Source organism: Dermacentor silvarum, chromosome 6 (genome assembly GCF_013339745.2).
Source record: "Dermacentor silvarum isolate Dsil-2018 chromosome 6, BIME_Dsil_1.4, whole genome shotgun sequence".
NCBI lineage: Eukaryota > Metazoa > Arthropoda > Arachnida > Ixodida > Ixodidae > Dermacentor > Dermacentor silvarum.
Genome location: NC_051159.1, coordinates 115,829,988 through 115,857,650, shown reverse-complemented (window position 1 = coordinate 115,857,650; position 27,663 = coordinate 115,829,988). Strand labels below are relative to the sequence as shown.

General features: G+C 45.3%; 1 protein-coding gene and 1 long non-coding RNA gene across 5 annotated transcripts in view; both read right to left on the bottom strand.

Annotated features, from left to right (window-relative positions):
* Nucleotides 1–2,033: 2,033 nt before the first annotated feature.
* On the bottom strand, nucleotides 2,034–4,145 carry LOC125946391 (uncharacterized). Its single transcript, XR_007467548.1, has 2 exons — nucleotides 3,033–4,145; nucleotides 2,034–2,454 (listed from the first exon to the last, which is right to left on the bottom strand). It is a non-coding gene; the product is annotated as an uncharacterized LOC125946391 (long non-coding RNA).
* Nucleotides 4,146–5,263: 1,118 nt separating this feature from the next.
* The window catches only part of LOC119455882 (V-type proton ATPase 116 kDa subunit a 1), a 48,414-nt gene continuing 26,014 nt past the window's right edge, over nucleotides 5,264–27,663 (bottom strand). For all 4 annotated transcript variants that reach the window (XM_049669398.1, XM_037717397.2, XM_037717399.2 and 1 more), the window contains 12 exons: nucleotides 26,779–26,872; nucleotides 25,431–25,643; nucleotides 24,831–24,981; nucleotides 23,372–23,511; nucleotides 21,764–21,900; nucleotides 18,604–18,682; nucleotides 18,420–18,538; nucleotides 17,090–17,312; nucleotides 15,798–15,929; nucleotides 13,241–13,490; nucleotides 10,724–10,895; nucleotides 5,264–5,564 (listed from right to left, as the gene is read on the bottom strand). In XM_049669398.1, coding sequence (XP_049525355.1) covers nucleotides 5,468–5,564; nucleotides 10,724–10,895; nucleotides 13,241–13,490; nucleotides 15,798–15,929; nucleotides 17,090–17,312; nucleotides 18,420–18,538; nucleotides 18,604–18,682; nucleotides 21,764–21,900; nucleotides 23,372–23,511; nucleotides 24,831–24,981; nucleotides 25,431–25,643; nucleotides 26,779–26,872 — 1,807 coding nt within the window. In that variant the 3' untranslated portion in view covers nucleotides 5,264–5,467. The remainder of the gene's footprint in view (nucleotides 5,565–10,723; nucleotides 10,896–13,240; nucleotides 13,491–15,797; nucleotides 15,930–17,089; nucleotides 17,313–18,419; nucleotides 18,539–18,603; nucleotides 18,683–21,763; nucleotides 21,901–23,371; nucleotides 23,512–24,830; nucleotides 24,982–25,430; nucleotides 25,644–26,778; nucleotides 26,873–27,663) is intronic.

Genomic DNA, 27,663 nt, shown 5'->3' with positions numbered 1-27,663 from the left:
AAATTACACAAGAGGGTTAAGGGGCTGCAAATGACGGAGAAGGAGATATGTAAGGAAGCCAGATGGGCAGTGAATTGCGGTAAACTTGGAGTGGAACTACAAACTGCTGGAGAGTACCTCTTCAGAAGATTGTGGAGTGTTCACACAGGCAGTGAATTTATTGAAACTGTTACAAGTTACTCGGCCACCGGAATTACACAGCCACCATCAGAAGTACAGTTAAACCTGCTTATAACGAACCTCCATATAACGAATTCCTGGATATAACGACATATTTTTTTTTTCTGTTACTCGCCGTGGTTGCTCAGTGGGCTGCTGAGCACAAGGGTGTTGGGCTGCTGAGCACGAGGTCGCGAGATCGAATCCCGGCCACGGCGGCCGCATTTCGATGGGGGCGAAATGCGAAAACACCCGTGTACTTAGATTTAGGTGCACGTTAAAGAACCCCAAGTGGTCCAAATTTCCGGAGTCCCCCACTACGGCGTGCCTCATAATCAGATCGTGGTTTTGGCACGTAAAACCCCAGTTTAATTTTTTTTATTCCTCGTCGTTACTCCATAGAAGCACATGTATTTGAGACCTCTACGTAACGAAGTGGCAGCGGGAGACCCCCTCGAATTAACGAATTTTCCCCGCCAAGAACCTAGAGATTCCGCCCCAAATTTTGTCATTTTTGCATGAGCAGCAACCGGAAGCACCTTCTCCACCGTGACGGAATGCGAAGCGGCGGCGTTGCGCTTGGCGCACTCGAATTCACGGCAACTGCGAGGCCAGAGCGAGCGCACATGTGCGAACGTGCAGGCGTGCGCGAGGCGGGCCTGCATCCCTCGACCCGGCGATCTTTCCACAGCGGGCGTGACCTTTCCACCTCCCTTCATTCAAACCTGATCCCACCACTTGCTACAGCTGGCCTCGCCCGCCAAGCCGGCCCTCTCCTTTTGCTGTTGCCAAAGAAAAAAAAAGTTTGTTTTTTTACGCGCTGGCAGCGCCACTCTTTGGTTACTGCACAAGTCTCTGCTCTTCACTTCACTAACGTGACACTAGTGACACTATACGACGCTACGATGCTAGGGTGCCATCGTGTCGCTCGCTCTTTGTTTCCGACGCCTCGTGCTTGTGCAAAACGACACGCATCCACTACCTAGTGCGACATTCCAAGGAAGAGTGCTTCGACGAAGAAATGCAAGATATGTAAAGAATTTTTTCCCCCTCTCTTTTGGTGATGCAAAACAGGTGCACGTTACAACCGAGGGCGCGTTAGAATCGAGTAAATACGGTAAGCGTTTCTTTTTCGAATTTTCATGCCGAACCTGCATATAACGAAATACTCTTTATAACGAGTTCTTTGGGAATTTGTCAATTTCGTTATATCCAGGTTTAACTGCATAACATCTCCAGCTACCCCTTTCCTATGTCTGGATCTCATGCGTGCAAATTTTCTAGCCTCATCACACCACCTAACTCTCCGCTGCTCTCGACTGCGTTTGCCTTTCCTGGTCACCCATTCTGCTATTCTAATAGACTACCGGTCCCATATTGCAGGTTCTATGCTATTGTATGACCTAGCTAACTCTACTTCTTCCTCTTGTTAAATCTCAACTAAAATATTGGATACCTAAATTCGTGCTCCTGATCCATGCTGCCATCTTGTCATCTCTAAACCTGGACAGTATCCCAACACTCACCATATTTTCTCAATTCTCTAAACAATGTTACACAGCATGGAACTATATTTCGGCACATGCTCCGCTGCTGAAATACGTCTGTTTAAGTGTGTCGTCATTTCATTGCTTGTCTTTGTCATTTTGCACATCAATTATGATTTCCTTTAATAATCATTGTATGAAACTATGCTTGGTGGAGTCAGTCATTTGCTTAGCCATCACTGGTGGAAGACAAGTGTGTTGCCACTTTTGAACGAAATGGCTTATAGACAAGCTAGAAACATCAGCTTCAATGAAGGCAAAGTAGAGTAGAAGACTCCTATACACATTGTGTGATGTGTGTGAATGAGCTTGTGCGAAATATTGGCATAAGTTTCCACAACCTTATTTTTTCAAGTAAATATCATTCAGTCCACGGGCATTACTTATCCAAAAAGCAAGGTGAATACTTTCGAGCAATTATCCCAAAGTTTTGTACTTATTAGCGTTCAGTGCTGTGAACAGCACACCAGGGTGTTGGCATGTCCAGTTCGTGTCTGCTCACTCTTCCTGCCTGCACTGTCAACTTTTGTAGTGCTGCAGAAACTAGACTCGTTTTTGTTGCCTACCGTGCCATGCAGGTACATTCCATTGAACGTGCTACTTTGCAACAGACGACAAAGAGTGGTCGTGGCTTGACTTGGGGGCACATGTGCAATAGGTTATGTTGCCCGACTCCTTTCTGTTGTCTGCTGTTGTCTACTGGACATAGTGCACTAGTTAATCCCAGACACAAAATCTATGCACATACCTTTTATTGCGATAGCAATTATATGGACACTCCAAAGCAGATTTCTGCCGTCGCCGTCGCCGTGAGGTTCCGTATGACGTCAATGGAGATGAAATCGTCGCCGCGCGCCGCCGAACGCTGTATGTGCGAGTGAAAGGGCGCGAGGGACGCGCGCTTTCACGGGGAGTGAACCCACGGCGGAGAACAAACGCGCGTTCTGCGCCGTGCGTTAAGGGCTGCAGAAGTAGGCGTCTCTTTCCTCCTTTACAATCACCATATATGTAGAGCAAACGCGCCTTCTTCGGACGCACGAAAAGCCGTGGGGGGGGGGGGGGGGGGAGGGAAGAGAAGCGACGTTTAGCTGCAGCACCAAGTGCCTATTTATATCAGAAGCTCCGGCAACAGTCACCAACGCCGCACGCATTTTGTGAGAACGCGGGCAAAACGCCGACGGCGTCGACAACAGTTGTGCGTGTTGCCGGTGCTGCTGCATGTCCAAGTTTATACAGCTGATAAAGCTACTATCATTACTCCGTATAGCTCTCTACAAATTTGCTATCGCAATTGATGCTTCGCCTTTCAGGTGAAACTGCGACAACTTTTTTCTCATCTTTATCAATGACCTACAGACTAACATCTCCTCTATTTGCCTTTTCGCACACGATTGTCCTTGACCAGCCTATTAATAGCTTCCACGATAGCATTGCCCTTCAAAATGATTTACTAATGGTTGAAAAACTGGTGTCGAACTTTGTTAATGTCTTTAAATGTCAGGAAAACTTCAGAGATCTTCCACCACCGAGCTTCCTACCAAGCACATAGGCGTAATCGAGAGTTCAACGGAAGCCTGTCTGGTCAGGATGGAACATGAAGAAAGACTTACACTGACCAAATAAAACTTCAAATGCAAGACGTTTCGGCTGAACCCATTGTGAAAAATTTGTGAACTATTGTTAACCCATCGTGAACAAGGCTTCGATTTGGAAGTCTTGCTTTTAGAGTTTTATTTGGTCAGTGTAAGTCTTTCTTTGTCAAGCACATAGTCGTTTTTGGTTCAGAGTTATCTTTAGTGTCATCATGCAAGTCCTGGGTGTCACAGCGACTCGTGATCTCAGCTGGTCGTATCACAAGTCTAACAAACGAAGCTAGCAGTGTCCTTGGCTATGTCCGGCGTGACCTTAAGTTTACCGCGTCCCATATAAAACTGCTCATGTACCAAATGTTTGCTTGTCCGAAGCTGGAATACGCATGTACAGTTTGGGACCCGCATCAGGTTAACCTACAAAAAGCTCTTGAATTAATCCAAAACCACGCTATTAGATTTATTTTCTCAGATTACTCGCTCTTCTAGGTCTCTTAACTAAAACAGAGCTAATCTTACCCGTCTTGAGTCACGCAGAAAAATAGCGCGCCTGCCCCTCTACCACAAGTTTTATCACTGGTCTCTTGCTTGCTCTATTATCATACCTGCTCATTGCCTTTCGCTCTGCAACAGTCATTCTAAAGCTGTGTACTCACAGTCTGCACACACTACTGTGCATCTCAACTCGTTTTTCATTCGAACAGCAAACGAATGGAATCATCTGCCCACCTATGCTGTGCACCACTTCAATCCTGGCCACTTCAAGTCATGCATCGAAGACCTCGCACAAATGTAAAAACACGCCCCTCCCGTAATACCCCGCACTATGGGCATTTGAGGTATCGCTAAATAAATAGTACCTGCCAACTCGTATAAAGTCCCACGGACACATCACCGGAAGTGTGAAGGGGGTGTCCCTCTGGCATCCTTTTACAATCGGGAAAGCTTCAAACGGCATGGTAGGAGAATGATGGAAAAACTTTTTTGCACACGGTTTGTTTTTCGTAAACTTGAACATTTGTAAAATCACAGAATGAGAACAAATTCGTAAACGTAACAAATTCAGGAGAGTTGGCAGGTATCTGTAGAACTAAAGCCCTTAATTACAGCCAGTTTAAATGCAACTTGTCAAGTGCAAGGATCCAAGCTCAACTGCAGGACAGGCTTTGCCGTACGACTTGCTATGTAAATCATCAGGCTTTATACTGCTAATTTATATTAGTAATATTTCCAGCAAAAAGCGTGTTAATAGCATAATATACACCAACGCAGTACATGCGAGTTCAATGGGGAATTATCCCCTCCAGGTACTGTGTGCACCCTTGTGCACACCAAGATAGTGCATCAGAAGCAAAAGCAGTGATGAAAATATTTTAAATGTGTCTCCATACATCACAAAACACTTTCAATTGGACCTGCGCTGCAAGTTTAATATGTAAAGATATTGAGTAAAACAAATTGGAAAGTAGACGACTGGATGTTGGCCCTAGGTGTTAGTGTGTGTTCATGTAGCGAGTTCTTTTTTTTCATTCTTTTGACAATGCTTTGACGTCAGGCATATATTTCAAGTAGCTAGATGCATGCTAGAAGTATGCTGGACATGAAAGTCCAACAATAAAGCCTGCAGAAATTACTAGTGAAATACAGAATCCCACAATTCACACGCCTCCTTTTAAACAAACAAGCTATCCCCAGCATATTTCACAACTTTCAACACACCAACCTCTTGTCAAACTATCAAGCATATTTCTGCAGAATCTAATCTATTTTTATCTTTCTCAATGAGGCAGAGCACAGCAAAGCAGTTGTCAACAGCAGGGCACTGCATTCTTAAACAAGCTAAGTGTTCAGAGCATAATTCTGGTGCCTTTTGTACCGTGGCAACAGAAGTGTACAACTGCCCCCCCCGCTGAATGCTTTTGCCAAAGTCTGCAGGTAATGCTTGCAAAGGCCAATTCTTCACACCGCTCCAGATTATAATTTATTTGATACCACACGTCAACAAAAAGTGATTGACACCGAATATTGATCTAACGCTACATAGAAGATTGCATATGTTAACAGAGGAACAGCAAATTACCACAAAATGACAGCAGTGCAACTGCGCAAGCTATTCTAATGGTATATTTCTTTTCCTGACAACATCAGACTAGCATATTCTTGATACAACGTCTAGTCTTCAGCGCCAGACGTCTCCAAGATGGTGTCAAATGCAAATGGCACAAACATGTGCCCTTCTCCCTTATAGAACTTGCTCTGGAACTCAACCCTGAAAAAAAAAAAAAAAATGACATTGGACAGTTTTAGTTCTACAGCATTTTGGCCATTTAGGTGAGACATGCGCAGTTGCGAGGCTATCAGTAAAGCTTTCTATTTGATATGGGCATCGCCATTGAAATGGGATGGTGGCACAGGCTACTTAGCTCATTCTTTTAACCTTTCGGGCATGTCTAATTATTTAAATACTTTAAGCTACATTATTAAAAGAAAGTTAGCTTAACTACACACCAAATGTCAAGGCACAATCATTCAGACAGGAATGGAAGAATTTCTGCAGCAGCATTGGCTGCTTCTCCTATGCTCAACAGCATCAAAAAAGATCAAACTTTACTAATACTTCTTTCTGGAAAGGAGATGAGACCAAGTAAACACTGCTATTACCATTGATTTTTTGCTAAAGTACGGCCAGATTAGGATTCAAGTGGGCGTTTGGGTGTGGCTTTGTAACATTAGCTATGCAAGCCAACCAAAGCCCGGATGACCAATAGTAGTTAAACCGGAAACAGGCACCCATATACAGTCGACTCCTGATAATTCGAAGTCGCTTAATTGGAATTTTCGGTAAATTAGAAGTAATGGAGTGGTCCCGTCAGTTTTGTATGCAGCTCTATGGAAAAAATTTCTCGATAATTCGAAGTTAAAATCTCATAATATTGGTTAATTATAAGTTATTTTTTAATCGAGAACCTCGCGGCTACCGTAATTTTTCAATAAGTGCGCAATTTTTCACGTGCCAAAACAGCTACCTGACCGCGCTGGTGTCGTCGCCATCGCAGCTGCCTGCAGCGCACTGTTATCGCCATCACCGCTGTCTGCAACGCCACACCTCTTAAAACAGCAAGATTGTTTAGTCAACGCCGGCGTTTCGTAGGCTTCGTCCAGTCTCTTGTTTTTCATCGAGTGCAACAGCCGCGCATTGGGTTAATTCCGCGTGTTTCTCCACGCTTCCGATTTTTGAGTGTCATAGTGACAACGATTGATAATGGCAACTCGCAGTTCTAACTTCTTACTGAACACTTGACCTGGCAACAAAAATCGAAGTCTTGAAAGTAGTTGACAAAGGAGGCACCGCCAAGCAAGACATCGCGCGCAAGTGCGGCATTAAGCCTAACACGCTCTTGAACTTCATCAAAAATAAGCATTCAATATTGGATGCTTTTGAGAATGACAAGTTCAAAATGTCACGGAAGCGAAGGCGCACCGGCGCCTACCCCGAGTTGGAAAATGCATTGCTGATTTGGATCAAAGAAGCTCGAAATAACAAACTTCCCCTCAGTGGTGAGGTCGTCGCGGCGAAAGCCTGATCGCTTGCAGCCAATGTTGGATATCAACGATTTCGCTTCGTCAGATGGATGGCTGACGCGCTTAAAACATTGGCATGACCCGATTTTCAAGAGCGTGTGTGGAGAAAAGGGGTCTGTCAACCCGGAAACTTGTGCGACGTGGAAAGCTGAAAAGCTGCGCGAGTACCTCAGCAAGTATCAGCCGGTTGACATCTTTAACGCAGACGAGACTGTGCTTTTTTACCGGCTGCTACCAGACAAGACCCTGACATTCAAGGATGACGACTGTGCTGGAGGCAAATGAAGTAAAGAAAGGGTGTCGGTTCTGAACGCGGCAAACATGACTGGCACCGAACGATGTCGCCTCTTGTGATCGGGAAGGCCGCAAAGCCTAGGTGTTTTAAAGGCGTAAAGATGCTTCCTGTGGACTACGCCTCAAACAGGAGGGCGTGGACGGCGTGCGACATTTTCCGAGAGTGGATCACCAAACTTGACCGCAAGTTCACGTCGTGGAACTGCAAGGTGTTGTTCCTTGTGGACCAATGCAGTGCCCACATGAATGTGCCAACCTTGAATGCTATCCATCTTGCATACTTGCCTGCAAACACGACATTGGTGTTGCAGCCGATGGACCAAGGCATAATAAAAAATGTAAAGGTCCTGTACAGGCAGCACCTCGTCGAGCGCATGATTTTGTGTATGGACAACTCCTCGAAATACGAAGTAAGTGTACTTAGTGCCATCCACATGCTAGCGCGAGCTTGGGGCCGCGTGAAAGATGAGACTATCACCAACTGCTTCCGGGCTTGTGGTTTCGTGGAAACTTCAGGGGATTGTTCTTGTCCGCCGGGGGAAGTGCAAGTAAGTGAGCTCGACAACGGTAGCTTTTGGCGCCGCTCTCGGTGACATTCGTTTTGAACAGTACATCGCCATGGACAGCACTGTGGAAACACGCAGTCCACTGACGGACAGCAAAATTGCGCAGATCGTTCGGCCCCATGAATGCATTCATGAAAGCGACGCTGACGCTGACGGCGACATCGAAAATGAGCCACAACCGAGGGCTGCTGATGTAGCTGCGGGTCTTGCTCTCGCGCAGCGATGTTTTGTTGGAGAAATTAACGCCGAAGAAGCACTTGGACACGTCTACTCCTTGCAAAACATGCTTGCCGCAGCTAGATTCGGCAAGCAGAAGCAGACGAAGATGACAGACTATTTTTCATAAAAGACTTTCTGCTTTGAAATCAATAAAGGTGCCGTTTTTTGTGCTTTTCTTTTAATTGGAAGTTCGTTTAATTGGAACTTTCTTGCAGTTCCCGTGAACTTCGTATTAATGGGAGTCGACTGTAATACCACCAATGCTAAATCCAAAAGATGACATGTATGCATAACCGATAAAGTTGTCCATTACATTGAGCACATGCAAACTTTGGACCCACTAGTTCGTAGCATTTGGAAGGGCTTTGCAATTGTATTCAGCAAAGAGGGTAGTTAACCAGCAGAGAACAATGATGCCATGTTGCAAATTCGTCATCCTGTGCAACATTCCCCAACACATGCTATCCACATTCAAAAGCATGATCGCTCATTTTACATAAAGCATCAAACATTGCATCAGGTCTGGGTACTGCTTTTGTTTAAAAGCACTGCAACACTTCTGCCTACTCACGGCCGGAAACATCCAAGCAAGAATATCTTCGGAACTATGTTTTCTAAAAGTGAGCTAATCATGGAAGCCAGAATTAATGATATATTAAATGGATCATCACAAAATATGGCTGCAACTGAGGCATCTGCTTCAATGTGTGCGCATGCAATGCAGCTGTGCTTACCAAGTTGCAATAATAAAGAAATATGCTTGGCAATAAAGCAAACTTGCAACGCTTCTTGTGAACCATAAACCAGCATTTTTCTGTCCAAATGCATGAGCACAGAAAGTCCTAGCAGATACATTCACCGGTGTTATAATCAGCAAGGAATTCGACAGCTCAACTGTGTGGGATACATCGCCGCGCGCTTTCCCATGACGGGAGGCGGTTATCATCATCTTGGAAACTCGGATCCCTCAAGTGTGGGAGACATCGCCGCGCGCGTTCCCATGACGAGACGCAGTTACCGTCTTCCTGGAAACTCGGGTCCCTCAAGTGTGGGGAAACCTCGCCGCACGCTATCGTCTTCCTGGAAACTCGGGTCCCTCAAGTGTCGGAAACCTCGCCGCACGCTATCGTCTTCCTGGAAACTCGGGTCCCTCAAGTGTGGGAAACCTCGCCGCGCGCTATCGTCTTCTGGAAACTCGGCTCCTTCAAGTGGGGAAACCTCGCCGCGCGCTTTTCCCATGTCGAGATAATCGCCTTCATCTCTGAGAAAGCGTCACCCCTTTTTCGCTCTGAGTGGACGCAAAGGCGAGCACCGAAGGGAGAAGGCACGAAGGGGAAAGGTCGTCGACTTGACAACCTGACAAAGGCACTGATTCCACAAGTTCACTTCCACAAGGGGGACATCAGCTACTACAAGACCGCGAGTGGTTATTTAAGGCTGTCCTGGCCCCCGTGTTAGGCAGAACCGCTCGAGACTCGGATAAAGTCAAAAGCATGTACCAATGAAGTGAATACAGTCTTCTATTTTCATCATCACGATGCCCGCCTTCACTGCCGTCTCCCAATTCTTGCGGTGACGACCCACCTCACCCGGTCGAGATTGTATCACCGCACAGGCTTCTGCATGTAAAGGCCAACTGCAACAAAAGTACAGTAGAACCTCGTTCATACGATTCTGCGCAATACGTTTTTTGAGATTATACGTGTTTTTTTTTTTGTTTTCTGGCCCCATAAGAGCAATGTATTTTCATGCGGTTGATATGATCACGTTTTCGCCTGAAATTGGACGATACGACTGCAAACTGGTATTTCTGAAACTCGTAGCTTTATATTCAAGTGTACTAAATTAAATTACATTCCAACCATCCACGCACAACGTGTTAAGGGCCGGTGACACTAGAGGAAAAACGCGCGCTGCGCGGCGGCGGCGGCGGCGGCAAAAAGCGCGCCACAAAAGCTGCCGCGCAGCAGGTTTTTAGTGCCGTGGGAGGGATCGGTCCTGGACCGATTTAAATTGCCGCGCGCCCCTGCGGCAAACAAGACATGAGCGAAGCAGACCAATGGGAGCTGCCCCCTTTATGTACGCGCGGGCACGGCCGGTCGGAAAGCACGTGCTCGCTCTTTAAAGAAGAAAGGGGCGAGCACGCCTCGAGACCGGCTGTTGTGCGGGAAACTGGTGTCATGCGGACCTGCCCAACTGCTATTTTCGCGCTCGTAGTATCGTCTGCTCACGTTTGTTTTGGTTGGCTTTTCAGGCGAGATCTTCATGCGGTCAGGTGGCTGAATGGAACGCCTGCCCTCCTTTGCCAGTCGTATCGCTCGTTGTGCGACGCTCTACAGTCTTCCTTTCTTTCGGAATTCTTGGCCTCGTGGTGCCGTGACCTCCGTAGCTATGTCAAGGAACTTGTTATCTTTCAAAAGAACTTGTTTACGGACTTTGAAAAAAAAAAAAAAGGAAGTTCAGCAAAAACTGACAAGCTGTTTTAAAGTTGTTCAATAAAAGTGTGTTGGCTTCGTTTCGTGTCGTGTGATGCAGCTCCGCATAACATGCGTGTTACGCGGAACAGTACCACTCGATGCCACAGGAAGCTTTGCTAGCGAGTTTGTCACCAAGTAAGCCTGTTGTCTTATGTTTTGGGGCTTGCTTTAGATGATACGATTTTCGGATGACACATTTTATTATCTGGTTCCCGTGAAGATTGTATCAACGAGGTTCCACTGTATCATCTTGGCTAAAGTAGCTATAAATGAGTAGTCTGTGTACGTACCAGTGCAGACGCAAGGCGTGCAGAAAGGCCGACAGCCCTTCCATGATCAGCAGCACGGCCACTGTGAGGAATGCCCAGGCAGCAAATGTGAAGTACATCAGAAAGCCGCCGACCACACTGATGGGCATCAGGCCGTTCTTCAGCACCATGTTCCACAGCACCTCCGACAGCTCTGCACAACACGACCAGAGAAGTTGTGAACAACAACTATGGGCCATGCAGCTACTATGTCCACCCTGCTGAAAGAAACCTGGGGCAGCAGCCAGCCATGTGCAGTGAAAATTGTGAAGGTGCCAAGTTATTTGCTGCACCACTGGTTAGAATCACATTTGACAATTAGCTGCATGTATTTTAAATATACCCAATAATGAACTGCATGTCTGCTCAAATGTAGCTAGTGCAGCAACCACATGGAATGAGTCTTGGATCTAATTTTCTATGCAGTCTCGATCAATATTTTTGTGCATTCATTTCGTGCTACGTCCTTAGTCAAAATGTGTACGACGGCATAAGCATGTTACTTGGCAGCCACATGGACCATTCCAACAGGGATCAAAGAAACAGTGCCGACATTCCAAATAGAGTGCAGTCTTTTTCAAGCACCTTATGTCTCTGCATACTTAAAAATAGATGCTGCACATTACGTAAAGCAACTGTTAGCATGTTCTACAGAAGACATTGCTGTGGATTTCGGTTTCAGTTTTCCCTAACCTGGCTAGTAGACCCACTAGAGGAGGTTGTAGCTGCAAGTGTAATCAAAGCCCGATACATTGGCAAGCAATGCCTGCTTTTTTAACAGCGAAACTGTATAATCCTGCCGTTAGTCCGTCCGTCGCGGACAAAAAATGTGGGCCGATCCTGGCGGTAGTGCAGAAAGGGTCCAAGCGCAATGGCACGTATCTCTGAACTAACGAAGCTGAGCCTGGCTAAGTCTAGCTAAGCATAATTGGGACTACTTAAGCTTAGTCATTGATAGCCAATCAATAATCGATCAATAATCAATAAATTCCAGAACATGTTAGGGATGACTTGTTAGTGCTTAGCCTAGCCCAAATATGTAGCCAATACCTTGCAATAGCCAATCGATAGCCAATAAATAATCAATAAATTCCAGAAAATGCTGGGGATGACTTGGTAGTGCTTAGCCTAGCCCAAAATACATGGCCAATACCTTGCAATAGCCAATCAATAATCTATCAATAATCAAATTCTGGAAAAGGCTGGGGATGATTTGGTAGTGCTTAGTCTAGCCCAAATACGTGGCCAATACTTTGCGATAGCCAATCGATAGGTAATTGATAATCGATCAATAATCAATAAATTCTGGGAAATGCTGGGGATGAATTTGTAGTGCTTAGCCTAGCACAAAAGCCAGGACTAGCTAGGAGCCCATCAGCTCTGCTGTCTCTTTAGCATTGGCCTCCAGGACAAGCTACGCTAATTTTTTTTTATTATTGCAATAGCAATTATATGGACACTCCAGGCAAATTTCTGCCTGGAGTTTCGTATAAAGTCTCGGTTCTGTATAAAGTCCAAGTGAGACAACATCGTGGATGCACGCCATGTACTGCAAGTGCGAGTGAAAGCTTACAAGGGTGAGCCGAGAAGAATGGTGGCTTGATGCGTCAGTGACTTCTCGCACTCGCAAGGGGGAGAGCGGGGAGATGTGCGAGCGAAAAGGAGGGAGGGGGTGCAGGTTAGTGCACATCTCTTCTACTGCAGCTGTGGCACCTGAGCGCGGCCGCAAGTGTCCTATCTTGGTGGAAACCTGCACTAGGTTCTAAGGCTAGCCGACCCAAGATAACTGAAGGGTTCATATGCACTGTGTTCTCACGCGCCAAGCCGTAGCCACCCCCGTGGCAAACACTAGGCCTAGCTACTTCGACATTCGCTACCAAGCTTCTTGCAGTTCTGTGCAGTGTTTTCCATTGAAACAATTCGCCACTGCTAGCAATGGCGCCGACTCAGCCTTTGTAATCCTCGCCAATGGCTTCAAAGCTTGGAAAGCACGACGCGTTGTATAGTGCCAGTTCCCGAAAGTCTTCGCCTAAGCACATGCGAAACATTGCTGTAGAGCATATCAAGAGTGAGAAGGGGCAATTGTCTCGGGACATGGTATGTATTCCTTAATTATACACGCGTGCACCTGCTGTCTCCTATCACAGTACGAGCACCGATATGCCTAATAAGTGTGCTGGTAGGCCTTTAGAGCTATTTCGGACGTGCCTGTGGTGATTTGAGTCCTTAAGGGCTGCAAAAGGCATGCATTCATTTTTTGGGACTGCCCGATTTTTTGGACGTTCTCGCAGCCCCTAGTGAGCCAAAAAAATCTGACGTTGACTGTATTGGATGCAACACGTGTACTTCCCTGTCAAATGCAACTTTGTATAAATAACAAGGTTAGACTATAATTTGGTTTTACCATCAATGTACGAGTTTTTGTGGCTTTGGCAAATCATATAGCCTGCCAATATTTGATCCCACAAACATGTCACTCATGCCACAAGTCAAACTCACGTGCGTGAGCCAGGCTCAGAGCCCAGAGTCGGAGGTAGGAAGCTGTATGCGACACGGAGCCCAAGCAGTACTCAATGGTGTGAATCGTCTGGTTGATGAAGGTGTCGCCGAAGTTGAACTCGCCAGACTCGTCGCCATGACCGCCGTGGCCACCACCACCCACGGCTTTGGGCGGCTCGGGCATTGCATTGGCCGCCGCTCCGTCTTCAGCGTCCTTCATTCCATGATGGGCCGAGCTGGTGGCAGTGCCCTACGCGAAAACAGGCAAAAAGTCTTGAGCCAGTGTCTGACCAAGACGCGAGTTAAACAGTTGTGTGAAACCTTAATGCAACATACTGACAAGTTTTAGGTCCCAAGGCTGCAGATTAGGCTAAAAGAATGCTGTAATGAAGGGCTCTGGATTAATTTTCACTGATTTCTGTTGTTTGTGCACCTGAATTTACAGGCACTCCTGCATTTTGATCCCATCAGAATGTGGCCGCCGCGGCTCAATGTCCAGGAGCATGTGACAAGAGAGAGAGAGAAAGAAAAACCTGCAGTAACAACATGCTAGCAAAGAATAAAGGTACAGTAAAACCTCGATAATTTGAATTTGGGTAATTCTAAGAATTTGAGCGGTCCCGTCATATTCAAGGCAAATTCCACCAGATAATTTTAATGGCCTGCGCGGCTCTATCCGGATAATTCGTAGTTTCCGCCTGGCAGCAACGTGCGACTCTTAGGTTAGGGCGCTCCGTACAGCCGCCGGCCGATATTCCGGACCTCGTGGAGACCAAAAATAGTCCGAAAAACTCGTTCGGCCAAAAACAATAAAATTTATTAAGCCGCTTAGTGCAACTTAAAAAACTTGAATGATGCCCTGCCTCATACTATGCTTGGAGGAGATCAGACTTGCTTGGATTTGTGCAAGAGTGATATCTCCATGTACAGTCGACATGAGCGTCACCGCGTTAGCGATACTCGCCAACGGAATTCGCCATGGAGATCGCATAAACAATCTTTGCACCAGTTCACTCTCACGAAGGCTCAGGAGGTGGCGCCGATCACCGAGACACACCTGCTCAGCGTACACACCACGTTCAAAATAGCAACTGAAATTTTATAAAAAATTTTTTAAAAAAGAAACAGATCCCACATTAAATTATGATAATATTGCTGACCGCAAAAAGAAGGAAAAATGACACAGTGCCGTCCTCTGGAGCATTTCGCCAGCCAAGGAAGAGTGGGCATGGCCTCCGAGACGATCATGGATTGATAGCGTGCGCCTCCCAATCTTGGAGGCTATAGAGCGGGCCATTGGAAGCCAAGCTAGCGGAAAATCCAACATGGCGGCCTCCAAGATCTGGTAGCGTGGATCGGAACGAGCGATTTAGTCCGGAAAATCAAACTTTGGGAACACAATTCGTCCAACAAAAAAAAATCGGTTGCGAAAATGCATTAGCTCAATGGGAACCCTGACGCTGCATTTTTGAAGTCCAGAGTATCCAACAAGTCCGAATTTTTTTAGTCAGGCATCCGTGTCCACTTCAGCGGTGGTTAACGATTCCGTGAACATTATCCGCAGCTTTGTTGAGTGCAGTGGGGGTGATATTTATATGCTACATGCTTTGAGCCAGGTGGAGAACATGGCACTTGGGGCGGTGAACTACCGCACCAAGAAATCGCGTATCAGTGATTACTTCAAGTAATCTTTCTTGAACAAATAAAGGTGATTTTTTTCTTTTGCTTTTTCTTGCAGCAAGTTCTTGCTTGTTTTCTTTTTTTCTTCATTTCAGTTAATTCGAAAATCCGCTTAATTCGAAGAATTTTCGTGGTCCAGTGGCCTTCGAATTATCGAGGTTTTACTGTAGCTTCAACATGGCACAGTTGGTGTTTAACCAAAATGGGAACTAAATTTAAATTAAAGAAACTTCAGGGAGCCTCTAAACGGCCTTAATGGCCACGCAACAGCTGGCTAGAATATGTCTTCTCACTTTGACATTTATCGTTATGTTTAAGTAGAGTAAATCGCAAAAGTTCATAAATCAGCAATTCTGACAAAATATACCTACTTGTTTCTAATTAAGGCGCTCGCCTTCATGGAAATCAAACAGCGTGAAAAGAGCTAAGGACAATGGAGTCAGACAACATGGGTGCCGTGTTGTCCGATTCTATTGTCTTTGTTCCCTTAGAAACATTTTATTTCTACGATGTTAACCATCAACTCACACAACATGCCATTTTGATCCACTTACCTTCATCCTAATGTTTTTCTTCTCACTATATATTTGCAAGTTTAAAGAGGGATGGCATAAACATTGATATGATCAAAAGCTAGATTGACTATTTGCATGGAATCAAGAAAGTCTTCCCGTTTCTGAGGAAGAGTGCTTGGTCAGTACTTGACGGAGACTTGAACTCAAATGCTAAGTAAAGTCTCGCAATTTTTCCAGTGTTTCATTCAGCAAAATTTGTGCTAACACTGGCCAGAACAGCACGGGGGAGGAAGAGCGCATAACAGCTACAGCTGAAGGACAAGTTCCTTCTTCCACTCCTCAATGGTCCCTTGACAGCTTACCAGAGCGTTTGAATGGCCACCTCCAGCCCTCAATGCCTGCTTGTGCTTGTGGCGCAGATAGAAGGGCTTGGCGAGGAGGATCCACGGGATGCAAATCACGGCCAGGAGGACTAGGAAGCTCTGCAGGCCTTTCTGCAGATTAACGAGAGCATTGCTGCGTGCGTTTCATTACTGGCATAAATGACCACTACAACGTAACTTGGCATGATGCAGTGCACACAATTCAAAGGCAGTGAATGAAAGCACGGGGCAACATAGATAACACACAACTTAGCAAGTTTGGACAGTTAGCTTTGTGGGGATGCGCGACTCTCGCGCGTCTCCTGTAATCCGGCTTCACCGCGTGACTAAGCGCCGGCGGCGGTCGTGGTGGTTGCGGCGCATTGCGAGGGATGGCGCGACTGTCGCGATGCTAATGCCACCGAACGGCGGGGTGACTTGGGAGAAAATGGTCGAAGGCGCTTCCTCTTCGGGTTGGGATCGGTGGGCGATGCGGACGTCCCGCGTGTGCGCCGGTCCACGCTTCGCGAGACCTTCTCGCGTGGCTCGGAGCAGGGCACCAGTATGGACGAACACGGACCGTTCGAACGCGCCACCGTTCGCGTGACCGTACACGTGCACGACTAGGCGATGGTGTCATAGCATGTGGCGAACATATTCGCTCGCTATCCGGTCGCGGTGAGTCGGACTTACTTGATTTGTCGCGCGCCCATGTAAATGTTCTTCGGGTAGTAATTCGGCTAGCATGCATTAGTGTATGAAAGGTGCAATACATGCCCTTTTTGTTTGCTTGCACTACTGTGTTGTCGTTCCTTTGTCCCAAGAGCGCGTATGAGACCCCACAGCTTGTATTCAGCATTATACAAACACGAGACAAGAGGCAGGCAACGGTGTAGGCCTGCATTCATTCTGCTTTGTCTGTATCCTGCACCGCTTGTAAAAGGTTCTACACAGCACACAAGCACAACTTGGCCCTTCCATAAGCAAGCATGTCAAAGAAAATGCACGTTCATGGTGGAATGACAGCACTACACAAATGAGCACATAGGGCAGCAAAAACAAGACATTCTCATGTCCCGATTTTCTTGCCTTATGTCATCACTTTCGTACCCCTACCATTTCAACATGCGCAATTCACAAACCTGCCCAGTTTTGCATTCCAACGCAGATACACATTTTTCACTTGTGCACGAGCTGAGATTCACACCTATATCTAAGAAAAAAAAGTACAGCCTTTGCATGGGAGAATGCAGTAATTGGGTGAAAAAGCTTGCGAAGCCCGTCGTCCTCACCTGTCCGTTGTAGAACTGTGCCTGGTAGCAAGGTTCAGTCGGGTAGGAGAAGAGGAACATGTTGATGAGCGTGATTAAGAGGCTAGGCGCACAGTACGTGTCCTTTCCAAAGTTGATGGTCCACTTGGCAAAGATGATGATCACCAGGTAGCCGAAGATGGAGCAGAGGAACAGCAGCTGAGGCACAAACTCGCACCACACGTTGGACATGTTGCGGAAGAACCTGGATGAGTAAAACGGAAAGTTTTGTATTGCTCTCAAGAGAACTTCTTTTACGCTGAAGACACTTACAATGCTACATAAATGGTTCTATACGTATGTCCATCAGTTGTGGCTGGTTTATTTGCGACTACAGTGGAACCTCATTGATACAATTCTGCGTAATACGTTTTTCGGGATGATACATTTTTTTTCTTCTTTTCCCGACATGATTTGGTAGGATAATATGTTGGAATTTTGGACGATACGCTTTATTTTCTGGTTCCCGTAATGATCGTATCAACGAGGTTCCACTGTACTTAATGCAGGCTCTGGATCGATAGAGACTAGTGCGAGTTTTTCAACAGGCACAAAACTGGCCTTTTGCTCATTTCAACTTTCTTCCCGTCACCCTAACTGGGAACTAAACTCCCAACTCTTACCCTACTGCCTGTACAATACAACATCACAAAATATAAAATTAGATTCTAGGGTTTTGGTACGCAATACCATAGAATTTAATTTTATTTTTTTTCAATGTTCTGTGTGCCAAAACTACCATACGATTATGGGGCATGCTCTAGTGGGGGACTCCGGATTAATTGTGACCGCCCGGGGTTCTTTAACGTGCACCCAATGCACGGTACACAATTTTTCTTGCATTTCACCCCCATCGAAATGAGGCTGCCGCAGCCGGGATTCGATCCCGCAACCTCAGGCTTAGCAGCACAACGCCAAAGCCACTATGCCCCCACAGCCGGTAATAGAACGTCACAGACAAATATGACCAAAGTACATGAAGTTATTTAAAGTCTGTATACAAAACAAAGAATACCAAAAAGTGAAGTGCACACACACACACACACAGAAAGTAGCAATGATGGCACGCGAAATCCAATAAGAGGACACCAATGTGTCAACCTTTATCATGAATTTTTTAACTTCCTTGAGTTTTGGTTGTGGAGCCCAATTCCCTCAATTTCATTGTGTTACACTCAGCCTGAATTGTGTAAGCAGAGCATTGTGTAGGAACACTAAATGCAACAGACGGAAGTCAAAGTTACACAGGCCTCTAAGAAACAACAGAATCACAACAAGTTATGAGCTTAAAAGAAGGCGTCATTGCTCTCACCTGTGGTTCCAGAGGCTGAGGAAAACACCAAAAAGCATCTGCGACACACCCAGCACGATGGACATCTTCATTTTGTACGAGTTGGTGAAAGGAATCTTGTTGGTAGCTAGCTGCCATGCCTGTGGCCAGACAGAGATTACGTGTTACAAAAGCAGGATGTGAAACTGCAACAACAAAAGCTTACAGGATCCACGCCAAACGGGTATGGCGATCCCATAAAGTTGTCCACTGGGTCCAGTTGTTCCTGCTCATGGTAATCCGCCCTGGAGACATGATGCAAAAAGAAAAAGGCATTCACTTAGTTGCGAGTGCTTGTGCAGCAGATGGGAAGCCCTACACCCAGATTGTTACTTTAATTTAAAATATTTAACACACGAAAACTTCTCCTATACTACTGCTGCTAGAAGATGGTGCAATGCCTGGCTTTGCACTGTAGTTTCTAGATAAAAAGTCGGACCTCGCTATAATGAAGTCGCAACAGACAAAAATACCCTTCCTCGCATTCAATCAATCCCATTTCGTACGATTTCCTGGAGCTAACGTTCACGATCGAGAACACAAAAATTACCCAACACATTTACACTTCTTTTACACTGGTTGACACGTTCCCGGAAAACACAATCTTTCGGCACCGACATTCAGTACATTGCCACACTGATCGTTTAATATGTTTATGGCCACTAGATCCCATGTAAACAAGAATGTGTGTTCGAGAACAGTAGCCACCCGCTGCAGCAGCTTCTCCGCAGTACTTGTCTGCCTGTGTCACGTGGAAACACTTGTGCACTCACGTTTTCTATTCCGTACCAGCAAATCTCCTCGCAGGCCGTTACACACCGCATTCGCAGCTATTGCCACCAACCCTATTGCAACCAGCATCTTCACCTAAGTATGTGTCGCAGCACACGTAACGTAGTGCCATTGGAAGAGTACTGCATGCTTCTATGTAATAGGCAATAACCCACACACCACTGTTCCCTGCTGCAGAAGGCAAGAAATGAGCATCATGTATCGCTCTGGCGGCACCAGCCAGCTCGTTTTCGTTTCAGTTACCGTCTTAAAGTACTACTTAATAAGAAAACGACAATGTGCGTCTCTGGGCTGCTCAGATCGCACCTGCTGGTTGCGTGTCAGTGTCTCATGCAGCCACAATTTGCACCGGGTGGGCGCGTCGGAAATTCCTGCCCTAATGCCCGGCTCAAAAAAGCTGCTAATCCAGGTAGAATTCGAGGAGTGCAAACAGAAGCTTGCCGAAGCCAGACAAATGACAACGCGCGTCTCGGGCCGCTCATACCTCACCGGCTCGGTACGAACCGGCGTGTCGTGCTGTAACAATTTGTGCAACACTTCACATTACGTAGATGGCTACAGTTGAACCTGCCAAAATTTTTAGTCAGTATGCCAAAATTTTTAGTGACTAGGATCGTATGTTTTCCAGGTTAGTATGTTTTTTTTTTTTGCATTTTTTCCACAATACATATGAACGTGCTTCTGCTGTATTTCTTAGAAGCTGATATGGGGAGAAATATTTTAGACTTACTTCATTATGTCCAATAATTTTTTATGTGCGTGTTTGTTATACAAATACAAAAAGGATGTCTTCACACATTGCACATGCAATTCCAACCAGACTTCAAAAAAGAAAAAGACTAAGTAGGAGTGGCAAAAACATGTTGCTGAGTAATCTGTTGACATAGCAATTGTTGGCATATACAATGGGGTACAATCGCTTCACACTCATAGAAGCCATTTCTGGTACATGTAACCACGATACAGACATCTCCAAGCTCATTCTTACAAAGAAACCAAGAAGTGTCTGGTAGGTTTTTGTGAATGATTAACAGTGACCAGGCTTAATGACAGTTTAAAAAGATGGCTGTCATGCTTTGCCTTAGTCGCACAAAAAAAAGAAGAAAAAAAAAAGGGGGGGGGGGGTGTAACAAGGTCCCCTAATGCCTAATCCATTTATTGGTCAGCTAGTCTTAAGTACACCACAAGCACAATCTCTGCACTTTTAACTTCAATGTTTCAAGTAATCAATGAGAGTTGTCATTTTTGACATGACTGATGCATGCAACATTTATGCACTCATATTTCGTGCCTAGAGTGTTTTTTATTGAGCAGTGACCTGTGCAACAATTGCATTTACTACAAGTTCTGCGCAATCATATTGAGCTTTTCAACTGAAGTGGCTATAACAAACTGAGTGAACAATTCACCTGCATAAATGTACATTCACACTGAAAATCAAAAAATCTCGACTGCCAGGGCTGGCAACAAAGGAGCGATTCGGTGTGATCGACATCTGTGCAGGCCAACACTTCTGAAAGTGACAACTCTGAAGCGTCTCGTTCTCAATGAAAATTTTTATTGCGATAGCAATTATATGGACACTCAAAAGCAGATTTCTGCCGTCGGCGTCAGCGTCGCCGTCGACGTGAGGTTCCGTATGACGTCATTTGGAAATGAAATCGTCGCCGCGCGCCGAACGCTGTATGTGCGAGTGAAAAGGCGCGAGGGGCGCGTCTTTCTCGGGGAGTGAACGCACGGCGGAGAACAAACGCGCGTTCTGCGCCGTGCTCGCTTAAGGGCTGCAGAAGTAGGCGTCTCTTTTCTCCTTTACAATCACCATATATGTAGAGCAAACGCGCCTTCTTCCGACGCGCGAGAGGCCGTGAGGGAGGGGAAGGGAAGGGAGGCGACGTTTAGCTGCGGCACCAAGTGCCTATTTATATCAGAGGCTCCGGCAACAGTCACCAACGCCGCACGCATTTTGAGCGAACGCGGGCAAAACGCCGATGGCGTCGACAACAGTTCTGCGTGTTGCCGATGCTGCTGCATGTCCAAGTTTATACAGCTGATAAAGCTAATATCATTACTCCGTATAGCTCTCTACAAGTTTGCTATCGCAATTGATGCTTCGCCTTTCAGGTGAAACTGCGACAACTTTTTTTTTGTGATCTTTGCAATTACATTTTTTTCAACAAAGCTTTTGGTAGAAGCCCTGCTTTCTAAAATGAACTTTGGGGTAGTTTCTTCCATACAAAGTCGACCAATGATAACATCAACGGCCATTTAAAAATTACAGTCCTTTTTAGAGAAATGACAATACACATTGGTGTCAGCTTTCCGGCATCAATGTGGAGGGCCGCAGACAACTTTTTTTATCAAGGATTACTCATTTGCAGTTTTTACAAAAGCCACAGAACTGAGTAAAACGGCACTAGTGCACCAATTCCTTGGCCATGCACTACGCAACTGCAAACTTACGCAGAAGGATATATCTTGCCAGAAAAAAAAAAAAAAAACTAAAAAATTTGAAAATAGAAAATATTGGCACGCACTTCTTTGCAACAAACCAGGACGAGCCAAAGATGTTGAAGGACTTGGAGAAGGTGTCATTGTATATGAGGCCTGTGTAGATGCTGAAGATCCCCATCAACAGGATGATGTAGCGGCCACCAAAGAAGGTGTTCCAGATCTGTTCACATAAAGAAGAGAGCCAGCAAACAAAAATCAAGGTTGCAAAATGAAGCAAGGACATCAGTTAAAAAAAGAATAGAAACTTGTTATAGAAAAGATTAAAGCTCAGAAATTATCAGTAATTCAACAGTCAGTGACAGATTATGAGCATATTCATCATAGACCAATGAAAAGAAATGCAGGTTGCAACAATTACCCTCGTTACAAAAAAAAAAAAAAAAAAAAACATACTATTGTAGCGGACAAGATGCACTGCTGTACAGCCCTTCAGCCTTGTTGGCAGTCGGCAATTGGCCTTCTATGTGACCGACTAATACTTTCTGTTCACTTGGGCATGCAGTTAGTGCAAAAGGCACAGTTTCAGCTAAGAACAGGCCAAAAATACAAGAGAGCGATGGCAAACCAAAGTTCAACAGTGGAGTGGACATTAACTCAGAGGGAACAACGTGCATGCATGCAGGTCCTGCTTAGGACAACAGGCGTGCCCAAGTACACTTACTTTATTCCAATATGCGATATAAGTGACAGGTGGCGTGAAAATCAACAGCAATTTGAATGTGGCCTGTGTACTAGCACCAAACTCAGACTACACTGCAGTGCATAATTAAGTTACTTTCCCTACTCACTACCAACCAAATCTTCGGAATCCTGGGGCACTCGGTTACGAAAAGCATTCTTATTTGGAAGGGGCATTGCGTAGCGCCATCACAAGCTCACCTGACACATTGCAAGTGCTTATAATTAGAACCTGTTCACGAGAACTGCAGTTCCCAGCAAATTTCATTCAAGAGACAAACTGGGGTAACGAATCTGGTCAGCTTCTCGTTTGCACATTATGAACTCTAATAAGCTTTTACTGCAAGCAATAATCAGAGACAATTTTGCTGTCTCATGGTTTGCTATACCCTATACCGATACACTAGTACTGTGGCTCAATATGCTGCTTCTACTATACTGTGACTGGCAACAATGCTGTTCTCAGGACAGCTACTAATCAAGCAAAGCTTGCAGCAGCAATTACCCCTAAGGCCACGATTTTGTAGTGATGCCTTTTCTCGATGCTAATGTTTTTCACCACTTTTCGCGAGTGGTTAAGTCGCGCTCCACCCCGGGCAGAGCATCGAATGTGGCCTCGCGAATGTGAAAAGTGCCGAAAAGGCATTAGCATCGAGAAACGGAATCGCCGCAAAATACCGTCCCTGGTTTATCTGAAAATGTAGAGAGAATACCAAGCTTACTGGAAGATAAATGAGTGGGATCGACGAGAGAATATAAAGCGCCACATGCCATCATTAGTGCATCAAATCACTGCTCCTCACATGCTGCTTTCCAGGTTTTTGGCTTATATGCACCCGCACTAGTCGTCGATGCTTAGGTCATGCGGCACAAGTAAGGTATGTTTAGCGGTGAGGAGTAATCAGCACACCACCATGAAGTTCATTTAAAAGTAACTAAAGTGGCACGCCAACCTCATTGTCAGATTTTTCAGCTTGCAGGGCCTTCTCCTTGAGCACCATCCAGAGAGCAAACAGGAACATCAGGGTACCATGGCCAGCATCTCCAAACATCACAGCGAACAGGAATGGAAATGTGATGATGGTGAATGGGGCTGCAGCAAAGCAGAGGGACAAACATCACCATCTTTGGCTAAAAAAAAGACTTGCACAGCAAGCCTCCTGCTTTTCCATAATGTAGGTACAATGAGGGTGAGCTCCTTTCAACGAAGATGTGCCTGTGCATACAGTTATTTAACAAAATACAAATGAAGGTCGTAAGAGGGAAGCTGCTATCTGCCTTAACCTTTTATTGATGAGTATTGCCTACAGGCAACAGGCTGAGTTTTTCAGGCTGAATTTCGGTATTGGGTACGAAGTTTCTGGCTAAATGTATTCGGCCAACTCTGAATGACAGGTATCAAGTGTCTTTTGTAGGTTGAGAGGTAACAAAACACAAGGAAGTAGTTTGGCACGCGACTCACTTTCTTTGAAAAGCATGGTCAGTGGAGACAGACCGATGCAAGATGTCTGGCTGCAAAGGTGCACACAGGGGATGTAAAGCAAATGAAATGTACCTCCGCTATGGTTCACATATCACGAGAGCTGTCTAAAAATTCAAATGAAGCCATAGGTGGCTTGGGGTGAAGCCCACTTTCAGTTTGCTGCCTGGTGTTTCTCCCCTATTGCAGAAAAAGTTTCCGTTAAATATTTTTCTCTTTTCATTGATTATGCTTATTCCCAAAGTATTTTGCACATTTAGAGAGAAAATAACACTTCTTCCTGGCATTTATATGTGCTGTCATTAAAGGGTGAAAGTAGCCCAAAGCTATACCGCATGCTAGCACATTCACTTTCAAGAATTAAGTGTGTTTCTGTGGAACTTGCTTTGGTTAAATCAGGGTCATGATTAAAAAAAAAAGATTACCTACTTGATGCAAACAAAGAGAAAAAGAAAAGCACACAGCCAATGGCCATAAAAGTAGTCATGACAGACAGAGCAAACAGGAACAAACGACCAAAAAAGGAGACAGGAAGAGTGGAACTTTGTTATCAATTCAACGCCTTCAAGTAACCAAGATGTGGGCAATGCAAGCACAAAGAACAAAAAGAAAGTACACACCTACTACTAAAAGTAAAAAACTTAGGGGAATAAAGAGGGAGGGGAACAAAGATGGAGGGCATGATTCAACTCGGTCTAACAAAGCTATCAATAAACAGCATACACACGTGTGAAAAGTTCTACATTGTTATTCTGCTATCCATCATGAATGTAAATAACGGGCCATTTTCTAGCCTGCTGCCCTTAAAATAGTTTCCTTGCCAAGTTCACTTTGATGTGAAGCTACGCCAAAGAGCTGATCACTACAGCCCAATGTGTCCAACTGACAAGTAGAAAGACTCAGCAGCGCATCACAAAGGAAAGCATGCTCACCTGGGTTGACCTCTCTGTAGCTTGGCACAGCATACGCATCGACAATGCTCTGGAACCCTACAGTGAAACGGTTGGTGCGGTTGTAGGTGGGCGGGGTCTCCTTGGTCTCCATGCGGTTCAAGATTGATGGCACTGTGTTACCACCACGGTCCTGGAGGATACAGTAAGTTTATGTGTAAAAAAACCATGAATGGCCTAACAAATTTTCAACTTCTGGCCATCACAGGCCAAGGTGTTACTTACTTAATAAAAAGATGCTCGTACAGCAAACTGGCTGTGCTTCCTGAATTTTAGCTTTGATATTCTGCTAGGATTACATTCTATAGGTGCTTCAGGGATCAGACTTACAATGAATGGGGAAAATGCTGAATGCGAGAAGCCAATGTGGTTTTAAATATGCAGGTTTTAAAAAGGTTACAGGAACAACAGCTCCATATGAGAGAAACTGTTTCCAAATGGCAGCTTCGAGGCTTTGAGAGTGCAATGATCTTCCTTTCCACCCAGCTGATCATGGCTTTCAAGTGCCCTTGGTAATTAGAGTCATTTTCCAGCAGCAAGTAGGCCTCACTACCTATCCTTTTAGTGACCCAGCGCACTGACCGTGCCTCGGTGCAGGGCCATCTGGATCTTCTCAAGGTCAGAGACGGCGCACCAGCACTCGGCAATGAGGCACTTCTGGGTCACATCCAGGTTGAACAGGTTCAAGGCATGGTAGATGGCCTTGATCTTGCGGACCTTCACGAACCAGTTCTTGATGTTCTTGGCCGCAGCCATCAGCACTCTGTGACGGTGGTCCTGTGTCTGGCCCAGCACCTGCAAAACATGAAAGTGGGTACAACCCATTCAGAAAGTTTGACCCACAGGTCATGACTGCAGATGCAATCGATGAATTAAAAACGGCTACTATATTACAATGTAAAAATTATAGTAAAATTAAATGGAGACAAATACACATTCCTTTTAAATGTGCACCAATGATTTGACTGCCCAATATGCACTCCGCATGGTCCTTCGTTCCGATTATTGCCACTCCGTACACATGCTATGCAAACTTCCACAGTTACGTATGTTATGTAATGCTCCACAGTAAGAGACACTGAAAAAAATCTGAACAAATAAGTTTTATTTAGAATATGAAGCAGCGCTTTTCAGTTCAGAACCATAACTGCCACAGAGATTCATTTTTGTGTGGAAAGTTTTGAACACTCAGGCATGAGGAAGCACAGCACTGAATTTTTCACTGTCACCTGCTGCGACTTTATTTCATTGTACTCCCGTGGTTTGGTGAAACCTGATGAGGGAAATGCACCCACAACGCTGCTTCAAGGCACAGATGTCAGAATGTGGATGCAGACATTCAAAAAATATGAATTAAAAAAAAAAAAACTGAATTGGACACCTAGTGTCCACAACATCAGCATTTCTAAACTTCACCAGCATATTTCGGTTGCTGCTGTTTAAACCAACAATACCTCCTACTCATCGAACTGCCGGCTTGGGCAATATGGCCCCGTTCTTAGTGCCAGCAGTTCGCCTGGCTTTGGCAGCCAATAGGTTACTTCACAGCGAATACACCAAGCCATCATAATGACAACCGTGCAGTTCCGGTGAAGAGCTCAACTATCCAAACAAAGCAGATCAAACCAGCAACTTCTTGGTTTCCAGCAGAACTGCCAAGTAGTTACTTTCTGGTTGATGAGAATGTGCCACTTTCACATACCATGACATATGTGCCATGTCAGGCCACCCAATGTATTTGTGGTAATTTCCACCATTATCTTAGGAAGCCATCTGATTTTTATAGCACGATGTCAAAGCTAAAGCAGTGACAATTCTTGGACAGGTTCATAAAGCTTTAGCAAGGACTACCCCTTGGTGATGACTAAGTCCTCACCGCTTTTATTTTACACTAACATTTAGCTAAACATTCTTGTAACTGTTCACATACCGTGTTGAGGTCTTCAATACGGGTCATCACACCAATGGACATCTCCCGTCTATCCGCTGGAGTCTCGGGGCATGGGTAAAGGGTTGCACGAAACCTGCAACATTATTGCCAATTAGACATGCCATAACAGGAAATACGAAGTGAGCAGCTGCAACTAATTCAGTGATCACTTGACTGATCTGATTTATTTAGTTCAGTATGCCAAGGAAGGTTCCTTAATGTGCACATAAAACTAAATGCCTTGTAGCTTTTGCATTCTGCCACCATTAGAATGTGGTTACGTGGTTCTGACGGTGGCCACTGAGCAAAAGTAGGAAAGAGCTGATGAACAAGGCAAAAGAAATCAACCAAAAATAATGACGATAGATGCCGATTTATATGTTACAGTGGGGTTAAAATGGGGCCATATTTACTTGAGTTCTACGTGTAATCGGAAAAAATGCACAGCCAATTAACTATGATGTGCTCGCAACACTCGGCCTAGGAAGAAAAAAAAAAAAAATTATGGGGTTTTAAGTGCCAAAACCACGATCTGATTATGAGGCACGCCGTAGTGGGGGACTCCGGCAATTTCGACCACCTGGGGTTCTTTAATGTGCACCTAAATCAAAGTACACGGGTGTTTTCGCATTTCGCTCCCATTGAAATGCGGCCGCCGTGGCTAGGATTCGATCCTGTGACCTCGTGCTCAGCAGCCCAACACCATAGCCACTGAGCAACCACGGCGGGTGCGGCCTAGGAACAGTCCAGTACTATCGCACCATTAAACAAACACCAAACAGCACTGGCACTTCATGCCAGAGGTGCCTTAATTATCTCAAATATGTCAGACAAAACAACACTGCTGCACACAAGAGATCAGCTAAAGTCTGATTAGGCCCTTCC